The following is a 21,510-nucleotide window of genomic DNA, read 5'->3' as shown; positions in this document are numbered from 1 at the left end:
ACACGAAAAAAAAGCGATAGATTCTCCTGAATTGACCGACTGGCCCCCCGTTTCAGTAGGGAAGGAGCAGACCTGATCGTTGGTCTAAAAAATGGAAAAGCAGTTGGATCGGAGTTAATTATCCCGGAGATTTTGACATCGGATCCTGAGTGGTGGACCCTCTTCTTGGTGGCAGTCTTCACCATCATTAACAACACGGGCATCCTACCAAACCACTGGCAATTTGCCATTATAGTTCCAATCTACAGAAAAGGCGACCCTCCCGATCCTTCCAATTACTGGCCAATTAGCCTTCTATCGGTAATTGGAAAGCTTTGTGCAAAATTCCTATTGATAAAGTTGCAGACCAGGCTGGACCAGAACAAAACCATCAGCCCTGAGCAAACTGGATTCCGTAAGGATAAATCCGCCTTGGATCACTGCTTCGTACTTTCTCAAATACTCCACGTGTTACTGCATTACTCCCAGTTTTTAATCTCTCTTATCTTGACATCCATTGCTTAAACTACTAAAAAGAATCCCCCCAAAAGTTGATCTGTCTTCTATATTATTGTCCATTATTTTGAAATCCAATAGTCCTGTCTTTCTTCTTCAATAATCATCTTGTATTTGATCTTGGTTCAATTGCTTGTCTTTTCTTTTCAGTATTTATACCCCGCCCTTCTCGCCCCGAAGGGGACTCAGAGCGGCTTACAGAACACGCATACGGCAAACATTCAGTGCCTGATTCTACAATTAACAAGGACAGACAACGCAGACACAGGTAAAAACAACTTTTCCCATCTTATTTTCGGCATCTTGGAGGCTGTGCTCAACACTGGACATGGGGGGAGGGGGGGGCTGTCACTTCATCTTCCATGTTGAGGAGCTTCTTCCCGATCAGTGTCCTTAAGGGCATCTTTATTACCTCCCCACTGAAAGCAGTACCTATTTATCTACTCACATTTCTGCTTTCGTCCTGCTTGGTGGGCAGGTGAGCTGTGGCTATTTAAAATTGAAATAGACTGAACACATTCCAATTCCAATTAACAAGTTAAAAGATGACACGATGTAACAAGTGACACAAGGTAAATGACAATATAACAAAATTTGAAAAATGTTCTGCTCCTGGTTTGAAAGTATTATTTCCTGTTTTATTGTGCATTCCTTACTTGGAAAGGAGTTGCTCTACTCCGGAAACTTGGTTTTGTGGCTGCCACAAAGGAGTGAGAGTTGAATTGGTTGAGACCTGGTGATGAGGAATTTATTGAAAAACCAGAGCAAAATGTGCTACAGCAGGATGTCCCTCCCGCAGAAACCAAGTTTTTGGGTTTGAGAAACTTTTCCCATGTTTTTGTGATGGAATCCATTAGGAAATGGCATTTCTTAAGTTCTTCTTGATTGTTCCTGGCAACTTGCTCCTTTTTAAAGAAAACTGTGGTTTCGTTGTATTTATTACCAAATGAATTTTAGAAGATTATTAGTCAAATCTGTTTGTTAGTAAGTTAGTGTTATACGTACACGAATTAATAGATACCGTTATCCTTCACCCCCCTTTCCCGCTACACAGCCTTTCTATGAACTAATGTCTCTTACATGAGGGGTTTGTCCATACTATTTAAAACAGATATAAAACAATCATCTGTTAAAGCACCACATTTGAAAATCTCATTCTTCTTGATCTCTTGTTCAGCCCATTTTTTCTTTTTTTATCTTCCGATCAGCGTTTTTACTTCCAACTACTCATAGTTTTTTGGACTTCTCCTTTCTTTAATATCTGCTTTCACTACGTCCTGTTTTCACCATTCAAGAATATAATCTCGCTCATTCTTGTTTAAGGGCATTGTGGTCTCTTTCTTGGCCTTTGTTTCCTGTGCGGCATTCAGCATTTGCTTCAGAGGTCTGAACAACCTGTGTCTCCTTGTATATTCCAACTCTTTTTGAAGAGATTTGGTTTGGCCTCTTCTTCTGGCCCCAGATCTCTTCTGTGGTATCTCCCAACTTAATTGGAGGCTTCTCTTGTTCCAGCTATAATAATAATAATAAACAACTTATTTTTATATCCCGCCCCATCTCCCCGAAGGGACTCGGCGTGGCTCACAACAGGAACAAGCCCGAAACAACAACACAACATATTTGACAGAAACTTAAAACATTCCAACGATACACAAAATAAAATATGGACAATACATTAAAATCCAAGCAGATAAAATCAGAGTAATTAAAAGCAAACCAGCGGGGACAGGTTTCATAAAGTGCTGTTTAATGGAAATAAGTAACAGCGATAAAGTGCCATATGCTTTTAAAACATAAAGAAGTATTCTGATGACAGCTCTATTGGGCCTATTCATTCAAATGCGCTCTGGAACAACCATGTTTTCAATTCCCGGCGGAAAATGGGCAGGGAAGGAGCTAACCTGATCTCCTTAGGGAGAGAGTTCCAGAGCCGGGGGGGGGGGGCACTGCCGAGAAGGCCCTCTCTCTCCCTCGTCCCCACCAGCCGCATTTGAGACAAAGGTGGGGGCGAGAGGACTCCTCTCGCTCCCGCCTTTGTCTCAAATGCGGCTGGTGGGGACGAGGGAGGGAGAGGGCCTTCTCGGCAGTGGCCCCCATCCCGGCTCTGGAACTCTCTCCAGAGAGATAAGTCCGACTTCAAGCAAATTTTGGTCTTTGGACCGAAGTAATCTCTGGGGTTGGTAGGGGGATAAGCGGGCCCTCAGGTACGCCGGCCCTAAACCATGTAAGGCCTTAAAGGTTAGTACCAGTATCTTGAAAGTAGTCCGGTACTCAATCGGTAGCCAGTGCAGCTGTTGTAGAATTGGGGTGATACGCCACCTCGCCGGCACCCCGGTGAGAAGACGAGCTGCCGCATTTTGCACCAGCTTCAGTTTCCGGATCACTGACAGAGGAAGGCCAATGTAGAGGGCGTTACAGTAGCCGAGCCTCAAGATGACCGTCGCCTGGATCACCGTAGCCAGGTCGTTCCTAGATAGGTAGGGAGCCAGTCGCCTAGCCTGACGTAGATGGAAAAACGCAGATCTGCTCACAGCAGAGACCTGGGCCTCCATTGTGAGCAGAAGGTCCAATAAAACCCCAAGACTTTTTACAGAAGATGACGGACGCAGTGTCTCGCCATCCAGGGTAGGCAGCTGCATCTCCCCCCCACCCGGACGGCCCAGCCAAAGGATCTCTGTCTTCGCTGGATTCACCCTCAACCTGCTGGCACGAAACCATCCAGAAATGGCCTCAAGGCACTGATGGAAACTATTGGGTACGGAGTCCGACCGGCCCTCCATCCTCAGAATGAGCTGAGTGTCATCAGCGTACTGGTGGCACTCGAGCCCAAAGCTCCGCACCAGTCGGGCAAGCAGTCGCATATAGATGTTAAATAATAGAGGAGAGAGAATAGCTCCCTGTGGGACCCCACAAGTTAGTGGAGACCTCTCGGAAACCATCCCTCCCCTCACCACCCGCTGTCCCTGATTCTGGAGGAAGGAGGACACCCATTTAAGGGGTATCCCCCTAACCCCCGTCATGGCTAGGTGGTGGGTCAATAGATTGTGATTGACCGTATCACATGCTGCTGTGAGATCCAATAACACGAGCAGCGCTGATCCGCCTTGATCCCTTTGGCAGCGAAGCTGATCTGTGATGGCAACTGGCACAGTCTCCGTCCCGTGCCCCCTACGGAAGCCGGACTGGAAGGGATCAAGTCCGGCTATGCGATTGAGGAACTGCTGCAACTGTTCCGCTGCTGCCCTCTCAACCACCTTGCCCAGAAACGGAAGATTCGAGACTGGGCGGTAGCTAGGGGGAACCGAACGATCCAAGTCTGGTTTCTTCAGCAGCGGAGAGACCATCGCCTCTTTTAAACCCTCTGGAAAAACTCCTTGCTCAAGGGAGCTATTTATTATATTCAACAGAGGTTCACGTAATCCCTCCAGGCAAGATTTTACTAGCCAGGAGGGACACGGATCGAGGGAGCAGGTGGTCGGCCTAGTTGCAGTCATCTGGTGGCACAAGCTATACCCAGATGACAGTCAGAAGCATCATCTTTAGCACATAATTTTAGTTCGAGCCACAATATTGTCTCCTGTGAAAAAGCAAACTTTTGCCTTTATTTTTCCTTCATTTACAATGTAATGTCTTCCTGTCCTTGTTGCCTTTCTATGAATCCGCTGCAGTTTGCCAATGTCCTTTCTAAAATAGACTGAACTGAGCAGAACTGGGCAGGAATCATGATGTCTCCCACCCAAGGGTGCTGTTGGAGTGCAGAAGGATCTGGAGGGCAGCAGGATTCCCACTCACCCTGGGGGTCTATCCATCTGTCTCCTCTATACCGCCTTCTCTCATGTACTGCTGCTAGGCTGAGTGCCTTCCACCCTGTGCTTCTGCATCGCTATCTCTGTTTTTGTGGCATCAGTGTAGAAGTTTGCATTTTCCTTGGTTTTTCTCTTTGCCTTGGTTCTGCCTGAAGTTACATACCTTTGTGGTATAGGTTTTGTAAGAATGCAGTATGTCAAGGAACTTTGTGGCCTAATGTGCTCTCAGTGTCTCCAGGCGCCTTGCTTTAGAAACGTGGGGCAGGGATCACGCTGCAGGGAAAGAGAGGATCAGGAAAATATCTCTCCCCCAAGTTGGAGGAAGTATTTTTCTCCCAAGACTGATCACTTGGGATAGTCTGTCCATACAGATGGCCACTCAGGTTTTGAGTGGAGACGTGAAGAAGCGGGATCTAGGTAGGAAATGCTTTGCATCGTTAGCCCCTTTCCGTGTTGACCATATTATTAGAGGCCTTCCTTTACCAAGGTTGGATTAGACACAGGATCTTAGGCCGCTATCCCCTTTGCAGGGATTGTTCTTTGTTGGGCAAGTGTTAAAGTGCTTCTCAACAGGCAACGGGCTCTTACCAGTTGGGCCAGTCTTTCTCCCCTCTTCCCCTGTGATTGCTACAGCACTAGGCTATTGTTCTTCATGTTCAATGAGATCTTTCTGTACTCTGCTCCTGATAAGATTTTCTTCTCATTCGTCTCCCAGGTAACCTCTAAACGAACCTTATGAAGAAAACATTGCCGTTTGCCTTACGTCTGAAAGGAAAGTACGCAGGATTAACAAGAACAAGAAATGAATTGGAGAAATTATATTTCAAGCTACATACCTTTAAATGTAAGGAAAGGGAGGATTGTGCTGTAAAAAGAGGGGTTGGTAAAGAGAAAATAAGGCTACAGCAATACAGAGACTGGGAAGAGGAAATGTCCTATTCAGGAGTCCATATCTGTGAACTTCAGGCATAATATTAGAATAATAAATGTTAAAAAATGGAAAATTCATTGTCAAAATCACACACAGGGGAGAAGCGACATAATTGTAAGGACTGTGGGAAATGTTTCATTGAGAGAAGTTCTCTTGCTAAACATCAACGAACACACACAGGAGAGAAGCCATATAAATGTGTGGAATGTGGAAAGAGATTCAGTGAGAGTGGAAATCTACGCACCCATCAAAGGACTCACACAGGGGAGAAGCCATATAAATGCATGGAATGTGGAAAGAGCTTCAGTCGGAGTGGAAGTCTACGCACCCATCAAAGGACTCACACAAGGGAGAAGCCACATACATGCATGGAATGTGGAAAGAGCTTCAGTCAGAGTGGACATCTGCGTATCCATCAAAGGATGCACACAGGAGAGAGGCCACATACATGCATGGAATGTGGAAAGAGCTTCAGTGAGAGTGGACATCTGCGTATCCATCAAAGGACTCACACAGGAGAGAAGCCACATATATGCATGGAATGTGGAAAGAGCTTCAGTGAGAGTGGACATCTGCGTATCCATCAAAGGACTCACACAGGGGAGAAGCCATATAAATGCATGGAATGTGGAAAGAGCTTCAGTCGGAGTGACAGTCTACGTTCCCATCAAAGGATCCACACAGGGGAGAAGCCACATACATGCATGGAATGTGGAAAGAGCTTCAGTCAGAGTGGAGATCTACGTACCCATCAAAGGACTCACACAGGGGAGAAGCCACATATATGCATGGAATGTGGAAAGAGCTTCAGTCAGAGTGGACATCTGCGTATCCATCAAAGGACTCACACAGGAGAGAAGCCACATATATGCATGGAATGTGGAAAGAGCTTCAGTGAGAGTGGACATCTGCGTATCCATCAAAGGACTCACACAGGGGAGAAGCCATATAAATGCATGGAATGTGGAAAGAGCTTCAGTAACAGTTCGAATCTTCGTACCCATCAAAAGATTCACACAGGAGAGAAGCCACATAAATAGGACAAGTGCAAAGAAGCCAGAATGTTTGTCCAAAGAACTTCTAAGGACTATGACTTAAAATAGACATGAACAGGAAGTGGAAGGGGAAGAAATCACAAAATCATATAACCATAGAGTTGGAAGAGACCTCATGGGTCATCTAGTCCAACCCCCTGCTAAGCAGCAGGAAATTCCATTCAAAGCACCCCTGACAGATGGCCATCCAGCCTCTGCTTAAAAGCCTCCAAAGAAGGTTCCACAGCTGAACTGCTCTCATAGTGAGGAACTTCTTCCTTATGTTCAGGTGGAATCCCCTTTCCTGTAGTTTGAAGCCATTATTCTGCATCCTAGTTTGCAGAGCAGCAGACAACAAGCTTGCTCCCTCCTCCTTATGGGATTTTGGCCTGCATAAATAGGGGCAGAGTGTCTAGATCCAGGGAAGTCATGCTCCCCCTCTATTCTGCCTTGGTCAGACCACTTTACCTGGAATCACACTGTGTCTAATTCTGGGCACTGCAATTGAAAGGAGACGTTGAAAAGCTGGAAGAAATAGAAGAGGCAAATGTAGTAGCATTGAGGAAAATAGTTTGAAAAAATTAATACACATCTATCTTGGTTTGGAAAGACAGCAATACTAAAAATGAAAATGCTTCTGAGGATAAACTTTATACTTACATATACCTTATATTTATAATGCCATTTCAGATTATAGAAGAAGAGTTGAATACATGATTTCTTTGCAACATTTCTACCCCACCTTTCTCCACCCCAAAGGAGACTCATTTGGACAAATGATAAATACTGTAATGGCAGTCAAAGAAATTGACGAAACAAGTTACAGAACAGATCTCAAAAAGAAGAAGGATTAGCGCTTCCTCATATCAAAAAATATTATAAGGCAAACAGACTGAGATTGGTTATACAAGGAATGATGAAAAGGAGGATGTAGAATAGTTAATAATGGATTCAGGAAAAGCGGAAGAAGAAATTCGGAATAGGTTTTAAAATAGTTTATGAGAAAAAAAAATAAGGTAAACTGGGAACCCAATGTTGAGTAATGCATTAGAAATATGGAACAAATACAGGAGAAAGTTAATAACAGATGGCTCAATAATAACCCCAATTATAATGGAAAAGACATTTACAAAAAATAATATATATATATGATGGATAAAAAATTAAGGGGAAAAACTTAGATAAAATAGGGGATTGGCTAAAGGTTGGAATGAAGAAAGAAAAGATTAGGAACATAAAAATTTGAAAGGAATATCCAGTAAAATTTCTAAAATATTAATTGAAAAAAACAAAGCAAAAGTAAAGAATAACACCTTCAAGAAGATTTGGAAAGAAGATATAGGAATGAAAATCAATGAAACAGAGGGGTTACAATTATGGGCACAAAGACACTTGAAAAATATATCCATATGTGTTAAAGAAAATTATTATTTAGTTGATATGGAAATGGTACCTCACACCCATAAGAATAGGAAATATAAATAAAAACTACTCAAACAATTGCTGGAGAGGATGCCAAGAATCGGGAACATACATACATATGTGGTGGCAGTGTCAATATATAAATAATTTCTGGGGAAAAGTATTAAGAGAGATAGAAGACACAATGAACATTCAAATAGAAAGAAGTCTTAGCATGGCTTTATTCTCATTATATAATAATAAACAGTTGGAAAAAGAGGACAAAGATGCGATAACAAACGCATTAACAATTGCAAGACAGCTTATAGCAAGGAAGTGGAAAAAGGAAATAAATATAGAGATAGAAGAATGGTATAAGGATGTATGGAAACTGGGAAGAAATGATAGGTTGACGTGGAGAGGGATTTAGAAACAAAGTGGTTGTGATGATGTCTGGAGAAAATGTATTGGAAGAGGATTCGAAAAGAAAGACGGAATTACCTCCTCAAGAGGGAATGAAAAGGAATTTTGGACAGATGATAAATAAAAAAAGTGACTTGGGGGAGGGTAAGAAATCTGTATAAGCGTGACAATAACAGTAGATGCCAAATGTTAATGTATTGTAGATTGTACTGAATATTATGTGGCTGCTGTAAAAGGATGTACGATTTTTTTAAAAAAAATAATAATAAATGTATTTGTAATTTGTATAAATATGCATTTGTTTTTCTTTCTTGTATTTAAATATAAATTATTTTTAAAAACAGATTATGATGTAGCAGCTATAAAAGCCAATGTGATTCCAGGCTGTCCCGATAGGAGGATTCTGTCTATATCCAAGGAAGTCACGGCCTCCTTTCTTCCGCTTTGGTCAGACTCACCTGGAATGACCCTGTCTCCAGTTCTCGGTCCCACAATTCAAGACGGATATTGACAGGTCAGAATATCTCCAGAGACGGGATGTAGAGAAGGGCGGAGAGACAGCTGGGTATGTTTCACTTGGAGGAAAGAAGGAAGGGCTTCTCCCTCGGCAGGAAGGAAATGTTGGATCCCAAAAGGGTTGGCCGTGGTCAGGATGAGAGGTGGACGGAGAGGAAAGGCATGTCCATGAGACCCCGTGTTGCCTCCTCCTGGAATGGACTCCTAGGACCCTAGAGCCGGAAGAGACCCCCAAGGGCCACCCCGTCCTGCCCCTGCCATGCAGGAAGGCACAATCAAAGCACTCCCGATAGATATCCTCTGCAGAGAAGCCTCCAGAGAAGGACACTCCACCACACTCTGAGGCAGCCTAGGCCACTCTCCAACAGCCCTTACTCGTTCTTATTGTGTATCTTTGTATATTAAGAGAAGACCTGTAAATAGTTATAAGTAGTGAATAAATCAAGAATAAAACCTCCAAGGACTTTGGATGAAAGTCAGAACTCAAGAGTGTTTATTCAAAGAGACGAACTACTTTACAAGGCCAGAGGCTGTGAAACTGTGACCAGGACTCTGCAGTGTTTTGGGGGTTGGAATCCACTCCTTGCCTATGAGACAGTCTGTCCCATTGTATCGCTGGAGGAGGCCGTGAGAGGACTGAATTCACCTGCCTGTCTAGCAGGGGTGTTGTGTGTGTGTGTTTTCCTCTGCTTCTCCTTTCCTTCCATCACTCATTAACACTGACTAGTTGTGCAGGCCTCACCTACACAACAGAAAGCATTTCCTGAAGGTCAGAGCTGTTCAGTAGTGGAGTCTGCTCCTATCGGGAGTCCATAAGAGTCTCCTTTGGAGGTTTTTAAGCTGAGATGGTATGACCATCTGTTGGGGGTGCTTTGGTGGTTTATTCCTGCATGGTCTGAAGATGATTAGCCCCTCAGCACACAACCCAAACTGACTGGGAGGAGGAGGAGGAGATGTGTGTTCTTTCGCCATGAAACCACTGATCCCGTGGGTCGTGGAGTCCAGCCCCATTCTCCCCAAGCAGCGTCACCATCCAGACCATCCTCCGCAGGTCGCTCTCCAGCCCCTTTTTGGGGTCATCCAGAGAGAGGACTCCCTCCCCCCCCCCACTTCTCTAGGCCCTTGCCTTCTTACCCAAATCAGAGATTCACAGAATAGTATATTTGGAAGAGACCACAAGGGCCATCTAGTCCAACCCCCTTCTGCCAGGCAGGAAAAGCAGAATCCCTTCCAGAATCCCCGCAGGGTTCAATACTGTCTCCCACGCTGTGTAACATCTACATGAAGCCGTTGGGAGAGATCATCTGAAGTTTTGGAGTTCAATGTCATCTGTACGCAGAGGTCTTCCTTGTCAGTCGCAAGGCCAAACAGGGCACAGGGTCACAGCCTGTGTTGGATGGGTTACCTGTCCAAACGTCTCTCCCCTTATGAACCATCTCGGAGTCTAAGACCGTCTGGAGAGGCCCTGCTCTCAATCCCGCCCTCTTCGCTGGCATGATTGGCAGGGATGAGAGACAGGGCCTTCCTTCTCGGTAGTGGAAAGGATGGGAAGAGAAGAGAAAAAGGAAGGAAGGGCAAGAGAAAAGAAGACAAGGGAAGGGAAGGAAGGAAGGGGAAGAGAAAATAAGGCAAAGGAAAATATGGGAAGAGAAGAGAAAAAGGAAGGAAGGACAAGAGAAAAGAAGACAAAGGAAGGGAAAGGAAGGAAGGAAGGAAGGGGAAGAGAAAATAAGGCAAAAGAAAATATGGGAAGAGAAGAAAAAAAGGAAGGAAGGGCAAGAGAAAAGAAGACAAAGGAAGAGAAGGAAGGAAGGGGAAGAGAAAATAAGGCAAAGGGAAATATGGGAAGAGAAGAGAAAAAGGAAGGAAGGGCAAGAGAAAAGAAGACAAGGGAAGGGAAAGGAAGGAAGGAAGGGGAAGAGAAAATAAGGCAAAAGAAAATATGGGAAGAGAAGAAAAAAAGGAAGGAAGGACAAGAGAAAAGAAGACAAAGGAAGGGAAGGAAGGAAGGGGAAGAGAAAATAAGGCAAAGGAAAATATGGGAAGAGAAGAGAAAAAGGGAAGGAAGGGCAAGAGAAAAGAAGACAAAGGAAGGGAAGGAAGGGGAAGAGAAAATAAGGCAAAGGAATATATGGGAAGAGAAGAGCAAAAGGAAGGAAGGGCAAGAGAAAAGAAGGGAAGGGAAGGTAAAGCAAGGAAAGAAGGAAGGAAGGGCAAGGGAAAAGAGGGCAAAGGGATGGAAGGGAAGAGAAAAAGGGAAGTAAAGAATGGGAAGAGAAAATAATAATAATAATGATGATGATGATGATGATGATGAATCTTTATTTATATCCTGCTTTTCTCCCTCACTGGACCCAAAGAGGCTTACGACATATTAAACTCACATAAACAACAATCAGAGTACATCAATAATATAATATAATAGGATAAACAGATTAATAAAAACAATTATAGTTTGCATTCAAGTTCATAAGGCATCAAATGAGACATATATTGTACTCTACTCCAGTCCATAACATATGATAGGCAAAGGAAGGGAAGGCAAGCGAAGAGCAAGAAAAAGCAAGGAAAGAAGGCAAGAGAAAAGAAGGCAAAGGAAGGGAAGAGGAGAGAAGAGAAAAAGGAAGGAAGGGCAAGAGAAAAGAAGGAAAAGGAAGGAAAGTGAAGGGAAGAAAAAAAGGAAAGAAGGGCAAGAGAAAAGGCAAAGGGGAGAAAAGGGAGGGAAGAGAAAAAGGAAGGAATGAAGGGCAAGAGAAAAGGCAAAGGAAGGGACAAGAAGACAAGGATAGAAGGAAAGAAGGAAGAAAGGGGAAGGAAGGGCTAGAAAAAAGAAAGCAAAGGAAGGGAAGGTTAGAAGCCAGACCGTATTTTAGTTCTTGCGAACCACTGGTAGTCCGTGGACCACTGGTTGAGAGCCACTGTCTGAAAGGGAAGGGGCTAACTCTGGATCCCTCCCATAACGGCCATTTACAATATTCAAGCTGACCAGTCCTGACTAAAGAGGAAAACAGAGGATGTGTCTGTAGGGGCACAACGTTCACAAACTGGACATTTAAACCAAGGTGGAAATGGAGCTGGAAACTAAGACCAGAGGAACAAGTGATGGAATCACTTATGGTTTATTTCTTTTCAGACGAGGTGACAAGACTTAACTTAATATTTAACTCTCTGAATGTCAGGATGCAAAAAGATCAGCATTCTCCAAGCTGTCCTTTTCACACCTGACTACAACAAATCGGATAAAGAAGACCATTTGGCTGGGAAGGCTGGTTTATGACAGGGTCTGGTCTTCAAACGTGGGAAAGGACAAAAGGAAAGGGAGGTGTGAATGGAGAAGAAGAGACGTGAAGGGAGGAGGGAAGCAACCACCCAATATACTGAGGGGAAAGAGCGGAAGACGGGCAGTAGAAGCTTTGCGGCCATTTTGGCAAGGCGGATTCAATAAAGTTTTCCATAGCTACAAGCTGTGTGAGCCTATCTTTGTCTCCTACACCTGCCAGGAACTGACACTGAAGCAGTGGTCCTCAACCTGTGGGTCCCCGGGTGTTTTGGCCTACAACTCCCAGAAATCCCAGCCAGTTTACCAGCTGTTAGGATTTATGGGAGTTGAAGGCCAAAACATCTGTGGACCCACAGGTTGAGAACCACTGCTCTGAAGGACTGTCACACAGAGCTTTCTTTCTGCTGCTCCAGAGAACAGACCTCCAACTTACAGGTTCAAATGACAAGAACGGGGACTCCACCAAATCTGACGCAGAACTTTTCAAAGTTTGAAATCAGACATTTACACACAATGGCTGTTTTTTAGCCGGTATGTGTTCTCTGGTGCTGGTTAAGGGCTGAACTCTGAGTAAAACATTTTCCACATTCATGGCATTTATATGGCTTCTCTCCTGTGTGGAGTCTTTTGTGGCTCATCAAGTTTGAACTGTCAGCAAAACATTTCCCACACTCCTGGCATTTGTATGGCTTCTCTCCTGTGTGGAGTCTTTTGTGTTTCACCAAGTCTGAACTGTAAGCAAAACATTTCCCACACTCCTGGCATTGGTATGGCTTCTCCCTGGTGTGGACTCTTTTGTGCCTCGCCAAGTGTGAACTGACAGCAAAACATTTCCCACACTCCTGGCATAGGTATGGCTTCTCTCCTGTGTGGAGTCTTTTGTGCCTCACCAAGTCTGAACTGTAAGCAAAACATTTCCCACACTCCTGGCATTGGTATGGCTTCTCTCCTGTGTGGAGTCTTTTGTGCCTCACCAAGGTTGAACTGGAAGTAAAACATTTCCCACACTCCTGGCATTGGTATGGCTTCTCTCCTGTGTGGAGTCTTTTGCGGCTCACCAAGTGTGAACTGCAAGCAAAACATGTCCCACACTCCTGGCATTGGTATGGCTTCTCTCCTGTGTGGAGTCTTTTGTGCCTCACCAAGGCTGAACTTTCAGCAAAACATTTCCCACACTCCTGGCATTTGTATGGCTTCTCTCCTGTATGGAGTCTTTTGTGCTTCAACAAGTCTGAACGGGAAGCAGAACATTTCCCACACTCCTGGCATTGGTGTGGCTTCTCTCCTGTGTGGAGTCTTTTGTGGCTCACCAAGGTTGAACTGCAAGTAAAACATTTCCCACACTCCTGGCACTGGTATGGCTTCTCTCCTGTGTCGAGTCTTTTGTGCTTCAACAAGTCTGAATGGGAAACAGAACATTTCCCACACTCCTCACATTTGTATGGCTTCTCCCTGGTGTGGACTCTTTTGTGGCTCAACAAGGCTGAACTTTCAGCAAAACATTTCCCACACTCCTGGCATTGGTGTGGCTTCTCTCCTGTGTGGAGTCTTTTGAGCCTCACCAAGGCTGAACTGGAAGCAAAACATTTCCCACACTCTTGGCATCTGTATTGTTCCTGACCTGTGTGAAATTTCTTGTGTTTCACCACACATTTTGCAGATACTTTCCCTTTAAGATGGCTTTTCCCAACATCAAGTGTCTTGTGAAGCACAAGTGCCATATTTTGGGTAAAACACCTCCCACATACACTGCATTTGTCAGGCCTTTCTTTGGCAGAACCTCCATCTTCTCTGTGGGCTTGCTGCTGTTGACGAAGGCCCCAGTTGTGTCCAAAATGCTTCCTGTATTTGGTGCATACATGGCTCTTCTCCCCGTTATCTACTGTGAAGAAGAACATAAACAATTGTTCCTCAGTGTGAGTCATAAAGACTCAAAGGATGTGGGATAAGAAGTGGATTGAAATGATCCTCAAAACAACACAGACATGGAGGAAAAGGAGATATACACGTTGTCCTTTCCCCACCCCTTGTTCAGTGAAGATGGACCCTGGTTGTCTGCCTGGAGCCTCTAAGAGAGAGATGAGTAACATACGCTCCTGAGGCTCCCTGTTGCTCAGCCCAGCCCGGTTGTTTATTCCGTCTCCTTCTCTCTGGGGAATGGATGCCTTTCCCCTTCACATCCAAATGCTTGCCTTTTTCTCTAGCTTTAGACTTTACCAACTACCACCCATTTCACCATCCTTCTCTCCTTTTTATTTCTCTCCCCCAATCCCAGTTCTCTTTTCCCATGCTCCCTTAAGGTTGGATTTTTCCGCTCCAACGTAGAACATCCCATACCTAATTTCAGAGAACAGCAGAGTCTCGCTTATCCAACATAAACTGACCAGGAGAACACTGGATAAGTGAAAATGTTGGATAATAAGGAGGGATTAAGGAAAAGCCTATTAAAGGTCAAATTACATTATGATTTTAGAAATTAAGCACCAAAGATCATGTTTTACAACAAATTGACAGGAAAAGCAGTTCAATACATGGTAACATTATGGAGAAATCACTGTGTTTACAAATTTAGCACCAAAACATAGCAATGTATTGAAAGCATTGACTACAAAAAATATTTACTACTAAAAATTGACTATAAATATAGAATTGCATAAAACAACACTGTCGGAAGTTAAATTTCTAAAAAGTTCAGTCTTGTGAAGATTTTTTAAAATCTGTGACCCTTGCCTGCTTTTCCGACGATTGCCATTTCTCTTCTGCCAAGTCTCGCCATCTTTGCGGCACCATGATGTCGATCCCCGTTGCTTCTTCCTGTTGCTCGATGTGTGTCATTGTGGTTTCTAGAGCCCTAACCCTATCCTTGTGTGAGATTCTGAGAGGCTCGACAGTTGATGCTTGATCAACCATTCTCCGGCCCCTCTCTCCAGCCAATCTGCTTCCTCCCTCTCCTTGCCTCTCACACAAACACTGAGAGAGAGAGAGAGAGGCTTCGATTTGACCCGTTATGGAAATCTTCCCACTTGAGTCTGAATTGGTGCTAATGTTATATTATTATTATTATTATTATTATTATTATTATTATTATTATTATTATTATTATTATTATTATTATTTTATATATTTCTAAGACAAGCCCTGCCCTGCAGACCCCCAGTGACTGTGACGATTTAGGCTAATACTGCCTTTTGAAACAGAAATCCCCATCAGTGAGGGAGCCTTACCAAGAGAGTCCACAATCCCATTCATCTCCTCCATGATCTGCTTGTGCAAGGCTTTCTGGTCCGGATTCAGGAGAACCCACTCCTCCAGGGAGAAATCCACAGCCACGTCCTCAAAGGCGATTGGGCCCTGGCGGAAGAAGAAAAAATTCCCTTCTCACATGTCAAGGAAAATAATGACAAGAAATTCTTTAAAGTAGATTTACATTTCTGTTGGTTGTTTGAAAAGGAAAGGGCGAAGGCCTCCATGACACAGTTGTAAGCTTTCTAGAGACGACGGGTTGGTCACAGTCAGAACCATTTCTTAATTGATATGTAGAATCAGGAATGGAATCTGAGCATGTTCCAGCCCAGAACTGGACACAGTATTATTCCAGGTGAGGTCTCGTCATAGCAGAAAGGTCACCTCAATCTAGACTCGATATTCCTTGGGATGCAGCCCAAAATCTCATACTCTTTTCAGCTGCTGCATCACATTGTTGGCTCATGTTCCACTTGCAGTCCTCTAACACTCCAAGATCCCATCATATGAATGCCTGTCAAGCCAGGTGTCGCCCATCCTGTTCCTGTGCATGGCATTTTTCTCCTGCCTAAGTGTACAACTCTACATATATTCTTGTTGACAGTAATTGGGTTAGTTTTGGCCCAGCTCTCTACCATGTTCAGGCCATTTTGAATTCTGATCCTATCTTCTAGACTGTCAGCTATACCTGCTAATTTGGTGTCATCTCAAAATATGATACGCATGTTGAGCAGTACTGGGCCCAGGACAGAACCCTGCAACACTCCACCCTTTGTTGCTCAAACCATTACAAATCCACCGAACAGGAGTATTATCCAGCCCACTTTTTACTAGTTGTTTGTGAAACCATGGGAGGCCTTTCCAGAGGTCTTACTGAAAGCAAGATGTGCTACATCCACTGCATTTCCTTCCTCTACCAAGCTTGTAGCTCTACTGAAAAGTACATTAGTCTGGCATGACTTGTTTTGGAGAAACCCATCTTGCCCTTCAGTGATTACAGCACTTTTCCCAAGTGATTCCAGATGGCCTTCTTCATGATCTGCTCCAACATTTTTCCTGTTATTTAGGTCAAGATAACGGGTGACTTCAATGCAAGGGTAGGATCTAGTTGAATAAATGTGTTGAGAGAAGAGGGCCTGGACAAAGATCCCTTCAACTCTCTCCTGACACCAGAAGCCCGACACTCTAAGGACCAACCGTGAAACCAAGCCGGAAAGTGCCTGACCAAAATGGCCACGCAGCTCAACCTGTCCCGGCTAAATGGACTTACTCAGTTTCCTGACTCTGGAGAATATACATTAGTCTCACCAAGGGGCTCTAGTGTCATAGACTATCTTCTGACTTCTCCCTCCATAGCTAGTGACATTGATTCATTTGCTATAGACAATTCCTTGCTTAGTGATCATCTATCTCCCACTTCTCCTGGTTTTGGAGAGAAGCAGCACTTCCCCACCTGGACAAGCCTACCCACAATACACCAGGCTGAAGCGGAACGTTAAGACAAAAGGGGTGTGCCTGGATATCTTGAACTCTTAGGAAGTGTTGTCCATAGAAACTATGATCATTGAAATCCCAGATTTCGAGGAGGCATCACCGGGTTTGAATCCCTTATAAAACCTATCTTTTAAAAACTATATGATTGGCAAAGAATGTCGAGGCAACCCAGGGTCAGACCCAAACATTGGTTCCATAAAGAGTGCATAATAGCAAACAAACAGATCTGCTCCCTCTATAATGATTAACTATCCACATCAAACGATCTCCTCCTTATAAAAATTCAAGAGTCTAAACAGCTGCTCCAACTGCTTATGGGCCAAGTCAAGATAACTGGATGGTCATTGTTAGGGGACCTCTTTTTGGTCCATTCTTGAAGATAGAGACAACCTTTGCCTCCTCCAGCCTGCTGGGACTTCTCCTGTTCCCAAAAATGAACAAAGAGGATTGACAGTGGTTCTGGGATTACTGCTGTTAGTTCAATACTCTTGGGTGTAGTTCACCTGGCCCTGGAGACTTGGATTCATTGAGCGTGGCCAGGTATTCCTGGATCACTTCTTTACCCATTTTGGGTTGCATTTTCCCAATTTCTCCATCTTGCTCAGGTAGAATACCCATTTCCTCTTGGGAGAAGACTGAGGCCGTGTTCTAACTCTTCCCTATCCCTGGTTAGCATCTCACCACCTTCTCCAGGCACAGACCCTACTCTTGGCTCATTTCTTCTTCTGACCTCATTTTCTGATTTAGATGGTTAGGCCTTTTCCCGACTTATGCGGTTTACTCGTTTACATTCTTTGGTGATCCCCCTCTTTCCCATTTCCTGTACATGTCCCTTTTCAATCATAGCTCCGTTGAAAGTTCTTTGAACATCCATTCTGCTTTCTTTAGTTTTCTCTTCATTTTTTCCCCCTCCTTGTTGCAAATGTTTGCAATTGTGCCTTCAGTATTCCACTTCTAAGGAAAAGTATTTAATCTTGTCAGTTTCAACCGATGTTTGATAATTAAGTCTGGAACCAAAGGCACCCCGGCAGGCCCAGCCCTCCTCTCCCAGGAATCCTTCTGCTTACCTGACTCAGTCCCACTCCATCGCAAAGGGGGAGAAACGACTGAGGATTCGGCAACAGCATCATTCCAGACCCTGGAGAGAGAGCAAGGGGTGGAAAGCTGGTCACAGAAACAGGCCTCAGATGTGACCATTGCAGTCCTATAAAGAGACCGATGAGGAAACGGCCCTAAGAACACAGGCGCATTCAACAGCCCAAGAAGATGTACAATGTGAGGGTTTAGGACTTTATCTCGCAAGCAGTGCTGTGAGAATGTTCAACTGAAACTAGCACTGGGCTTGGTGTTTCAATTGACTAAAGTGATTCTTTGCTGTCTGTTTGTCTTCCAGCTCAGTTTCAAGACTCATCTTCGCTTAGGGTCCCACCTGGGAAGACACTGAAGGCTCCATTTTCAGTCCTATTGCATGAAAGAAAACTACAAATCAAACTGAAATCACACTGTTAGCAACCCAATGCGTACATATAACAACAACAAAAAGTCCAACAATAATTTAATTTATTTATCATCCCCCTAAAGCATGAAACCCCAAAACTCCCAGAAGAGTTCCTTCTCACCCTGCAAGGCGGCAGCCCCGTCTCCTTCCCGCTTCAGCTCCTTCTGCCTGAGACTCTGGGTGGTGTCTGGTGGAGATTCCTCTGGTGCAGGGACTTCCATGGAGTTATTATTAGGGGCCTGGAAGAGCACAGAGCATTCCAGAAGGAGTTTGGAAAAAGTTCAGAAATATCACAGACCTCTAGACCTTTTTGGAAAGAATAACTCTGAGATGGGAACCTAGTTTGGAACCAATGCCCCCCTCCCCCTCCCATCATTGTCTATGTTCTATCTTGAGCAGAGCATCAACCAAGCTGACGGTAGAGATGGAGGGGCAGAGCAGGTGGGGAGAGAGGCCGAGGGAGCAGGGCCTTGCTCATCCCCCACATCGGTCCCATCTTGGAAGAAAGGCAGGATGTACTTCTAATCTGTCCATCAGTCCCCAGGTTAGTGAAACCCAGAGGGAATGCTCTCACCTGTCCTTCCTGCTCCTTGTCCTCGGCCCGACTCAGGAGGAAGCCTTCCGCCAGGGCCACCGCCTGGGAACAGGTCTCTGCCCCACACTCTCGGACCCAGCTCCCCATCTCTGGGGGCAGGATGCTCAGGAACTGCTCCAGGGTCACCAGGTCCAGCACCTCGGCCTTGGTGTGCTGCTCTGGCTTCAGCCACTGGCGGCACAGATCGTGGAGACGACTGCAAACCCCTCTGGGTCCTTCACCCTCTTGGTAGGAGGACTGCCTGAAGCGCTGGCGCTGTGTGTCCGAGCTGTCAAGGTCCACACTCAGGGACTCATGTCTGGTTCTTTCCCAGGATTCCCCACTGCCCCCAGGTCCTGCTTCAGGCCCACGTGAGTTGGGTCTCTCCATGTTGGAACCACTCTGGTGAAGAACCCAACCGTATCCAAGATGTTTTTCCTCCCTCTTCTTTCTTTCAAGGGAAAGAAATCCCTCCACAGGCTCTACTCCGAAATTCTCAGCCAAAAATCACATTTCCTCTGTGAAAGAAAGGCAGAAAGGTTGTGGGACCAGGCTTTTGAGCAATAGTAGCAGCAGAAATGACAACTATATGATCCAAGGTATAATGACAGACCGCGTTTGGACTTGAAATGTTTATTTATAAAGGTTTGAATGTAATTTAATTTAAATGGAATTTTGAAATGTGATTGTAGTTGTTTGATATATGTGTTTCATATTGTAAGCAGAACCAACTGCTACAGACAAAAAACAAGCCAGCTGGGAAGCTGCATCAATTTCCTCTGAAAGATTTTACAATTGATGAAGAAATTAAAAAACCTATGATTCAGTGGGTGAAAAGTCTAGGCTGAGCAATAAGTCCACGAGAATGGGAAGAGCTCTGGTAAAAATGACTAAAATTTACAAGGAGTCACACAATTAAATAAAATTTCAACAAAATGATACATAGATGGTACATAACTCCAGAAAAACTCTCAAATACACACACACACATGATATGTTGGGACTTGCCCAAATTCTAACGAATTCTGAATAAAAATCCACAGAGACATGGAAACTATTCTAGAGTACAAAATCCCATTAAAACCATAACTTTTTCTACTGGGAAACATCAAGAAAGACTCTTTCTTTATATGACAACAGAAGCAAGAACTGAATACGCAAAACTATGGAAACAACAAGACATGCCAACACCAGAAAACTGGATTACAAAAGGTTTTGAAATGGCCAAATAGGACAAACTAACTTTAGCTGTACAACAAACAAATACACAGAAACTTCCAAGAAGAATGGAAGCCATTCATTGAATTCACAAAGCAAAGGAAGATGGCCACAGCAGGATCTGTTGACTAAAATATTATTAATAGTATACAGTTACATTTTGTACTGTTTCTGAACTCTTTATTCAAGAGACTTTGAATAATTGACCTATCAGCACTCTTTGATTAGAACACAAAAGGTTGCGAGCCTTGTTAATTAGGTATTTTAGAGCGACAACATATATATTAATACATATTTGTGTAGTGTTTAAATAAAAGAAGATAACAATGTAACATAGTGAATTCTTACCCACACAATCCTAATTTACTAACTAATGGAATTGATAGTTTAGATCTATATGGCAGTCCTTATGATATGAAATACATGCAAAGAACTGGAAAAGAAGGCGGGAAGGAGAGTGGATAGCGTGGGAAGGCAAAGTCCTGAGGACAAGAGTACATTTGTTTCTGTCACAGAGGACATTTGGATCTTCCAAAACTTTAGACACTGTCTATAATACTAGGGCTTGGGTTAAAGAGATAAAGAGCTATAACAAAGACAAGGCTTCTCTTCCCCCCTCCACCCCCTTCCTTTTCCTCATGATACAGAAGACATTGATATAGTTCTTTTAAAAAATATAGACACCCCTTGTTATACAGCAGACGCATAATATTCAATATTCAAAACAATTCTACAATACATTTTTGCATCCACTGTTATTTTCACCCATATATATATATATATATATTATGCCTTACCACCGTGTGTCCCCTGTCCCCCCCAAGCAATTTCTTTGATACCTCATCTGTCCCAAATTTCGTTTCCTCTTGTGGAGGTCATTCTCCATCCCTCCATCTCAGGCCAGGAAGGAAGGAGTGAGAGATGGAGGCGGGACACACAAATAAAGTTGTTGCTGAGGTGTTCCTGCGAGTATCTTTGTAGATCTTAGGAAACTATTTCTTGATTTAAGGCATTGACATGCTGGCTGATATCCAAACAGGGGATGGGCCAGAGATGTCACTGCCTTGGTCCTTTCATTACAGGCTGCTACTTCCCCACAGATGTCAGATGGTGCCATAATAATAATCATAATAATAAATACCATTTCATTTCTAGACTGCCCTCTCTCCCCAGAGGGACTCAACAGTATCATTTCTCCCGTGGTGTGGGGCGCAGACATCCTGTGAGGGTGCGGCATGTCTCATGAAGAGCCACGTCCACTGTTTGAACGTGGTGAGATGTCTTCCCCACTGGGCCTGTGAATTCAGCAGCAGAGGAGCCAAGCGCCTGTCTTTCCAGGGCCTGGTTGGGATCCCCAGGTTGTGCCAGTCAGCTTTTGTACCATGTGATTTCTACCACCCACTTTTGGCTTGAGAGTCAAGCAGGGCTTCTTGTTGATTGCTGTATTGTATATTGTTCCTGTTTTGTATGGGATCTTTCTGTGAGCCACGCCGAGTCCCCTCTGGGGGAGATGGTGGCAGGATACAAATATTGTTGTTGTTGTTGTTGTTGTTGTTGTCCCTTTGTCTGCATGTCCCTCTGTTGTGAATGTCCATGC

General features: G+C 44.2%; 2 protein-coding genes across 3 annotated transcripts; one reads left to right on the top strand and one right to left on the bottom strand.

The window, feature by feature from the left end:
- Positions 1-675: 675 nt before the first annotated feature.
- Positions 676-9,081, top strand: LOC103282983 (zinc finger protein ZFP2-like). Its single transcript, XM_062966776.1, has 2 exons — positions 676-763; positions 5,017-9,081. The coding sequence occupies exon 2, from the start codon at positions 5,298-5,300 to the stop codon at positions 6,270-6,272; it is 975 nt and encodes a 324-aa protein (XP_062822846.1). The 5' UTR covers positions 676-763; positions 5,017-5,297; the 3' UTR covers positions 6,273-9,081.
- A 1,824-nt stretch (positions 9,082-10,905) lies between these two features.
- LOC134294917 (zinc finger protein 501-like) lies at positions 10,906-21,367 on the bottom strand. 2 transcript variants are annotated; one of them, XM_062966767.1, is made up of 4 exons: positions 21,055-21,138; positions 18,696-19,213; positions 17,691-18,360; positions 10,906-13,768 (listed from the first exon to the last, which is right to left on the bottom strand). In XM_062966767.1, exons 3-4 carry the CDS (start codon positions 17,818-17,820, stop codon positions 12,411-12,413), a joined length of 1,488 nt encoding a protein of 495 aa, XP_062822837.1. In that variant the 5' UTR covers positions 17,821-18,360; positions 18,696-19,213; positions 21,055-21,138; the 3' UTR covers positions 10,906-12,410. The 2 variants fall into 2 exon arrangements, with proteins under 2 accessions (XP_062822837.1, XP_062822838.1); XM_062966768.1 differs by lacking the exon at positions 10,906-13,768 and having other exon boundaries at positions 17,847-18,360; positions 21,055-21,367.
- Positions 21,368-21,510: the final 143 nt, after the last annotated feature.

This window comes from Anolis carolinensis, unplaced genomic scaffold (genome assembly GCF_035594765.1).
Source record: "Anolis carolinensis isolate JA03-04 unplaced genomic scaffold, rAnoCar3.1.pri scaffold_29, whole genome shotgun sequence".
Taxonomy (NCBI): domain Eukaryota; kingdom Metazoa; phylum Chordata; class Lepidosauria; order Squamata; family Dactyloidae; genus Anolis; species Anolis carolinensis.
The sequence above is the reverse complement of the archived record's forward strand: the minus strand, read 5'-3'. Positions and strand labels throughout refer to the sequence as shown.

Excerpts from the sequence above, each read along its gene's own strand:
- LOC103282983 (XM_062966776.1), top strand. The coding sequence starts at position 5,298 with ATGGAAAATTCATTGTCAAAATCACACACAGGGGAGAAGCGACATAAT.
- LOC134294917 (XM_062966767.1), bottom strand. The coding sequence starts at position 17,820 with ATGGTCACATCTGAGGCCTGTTTCTGTGACCAGCTTTCCACCCCTTGC. Across the intron at positions 13,769-17,690 it reads ATGGAGTGGGACTGAGTCAG|TAGATAACGGGGAGAAGAGC; the intron begins GTAAGCAGAAGG and ends TCTTCTTCACAG.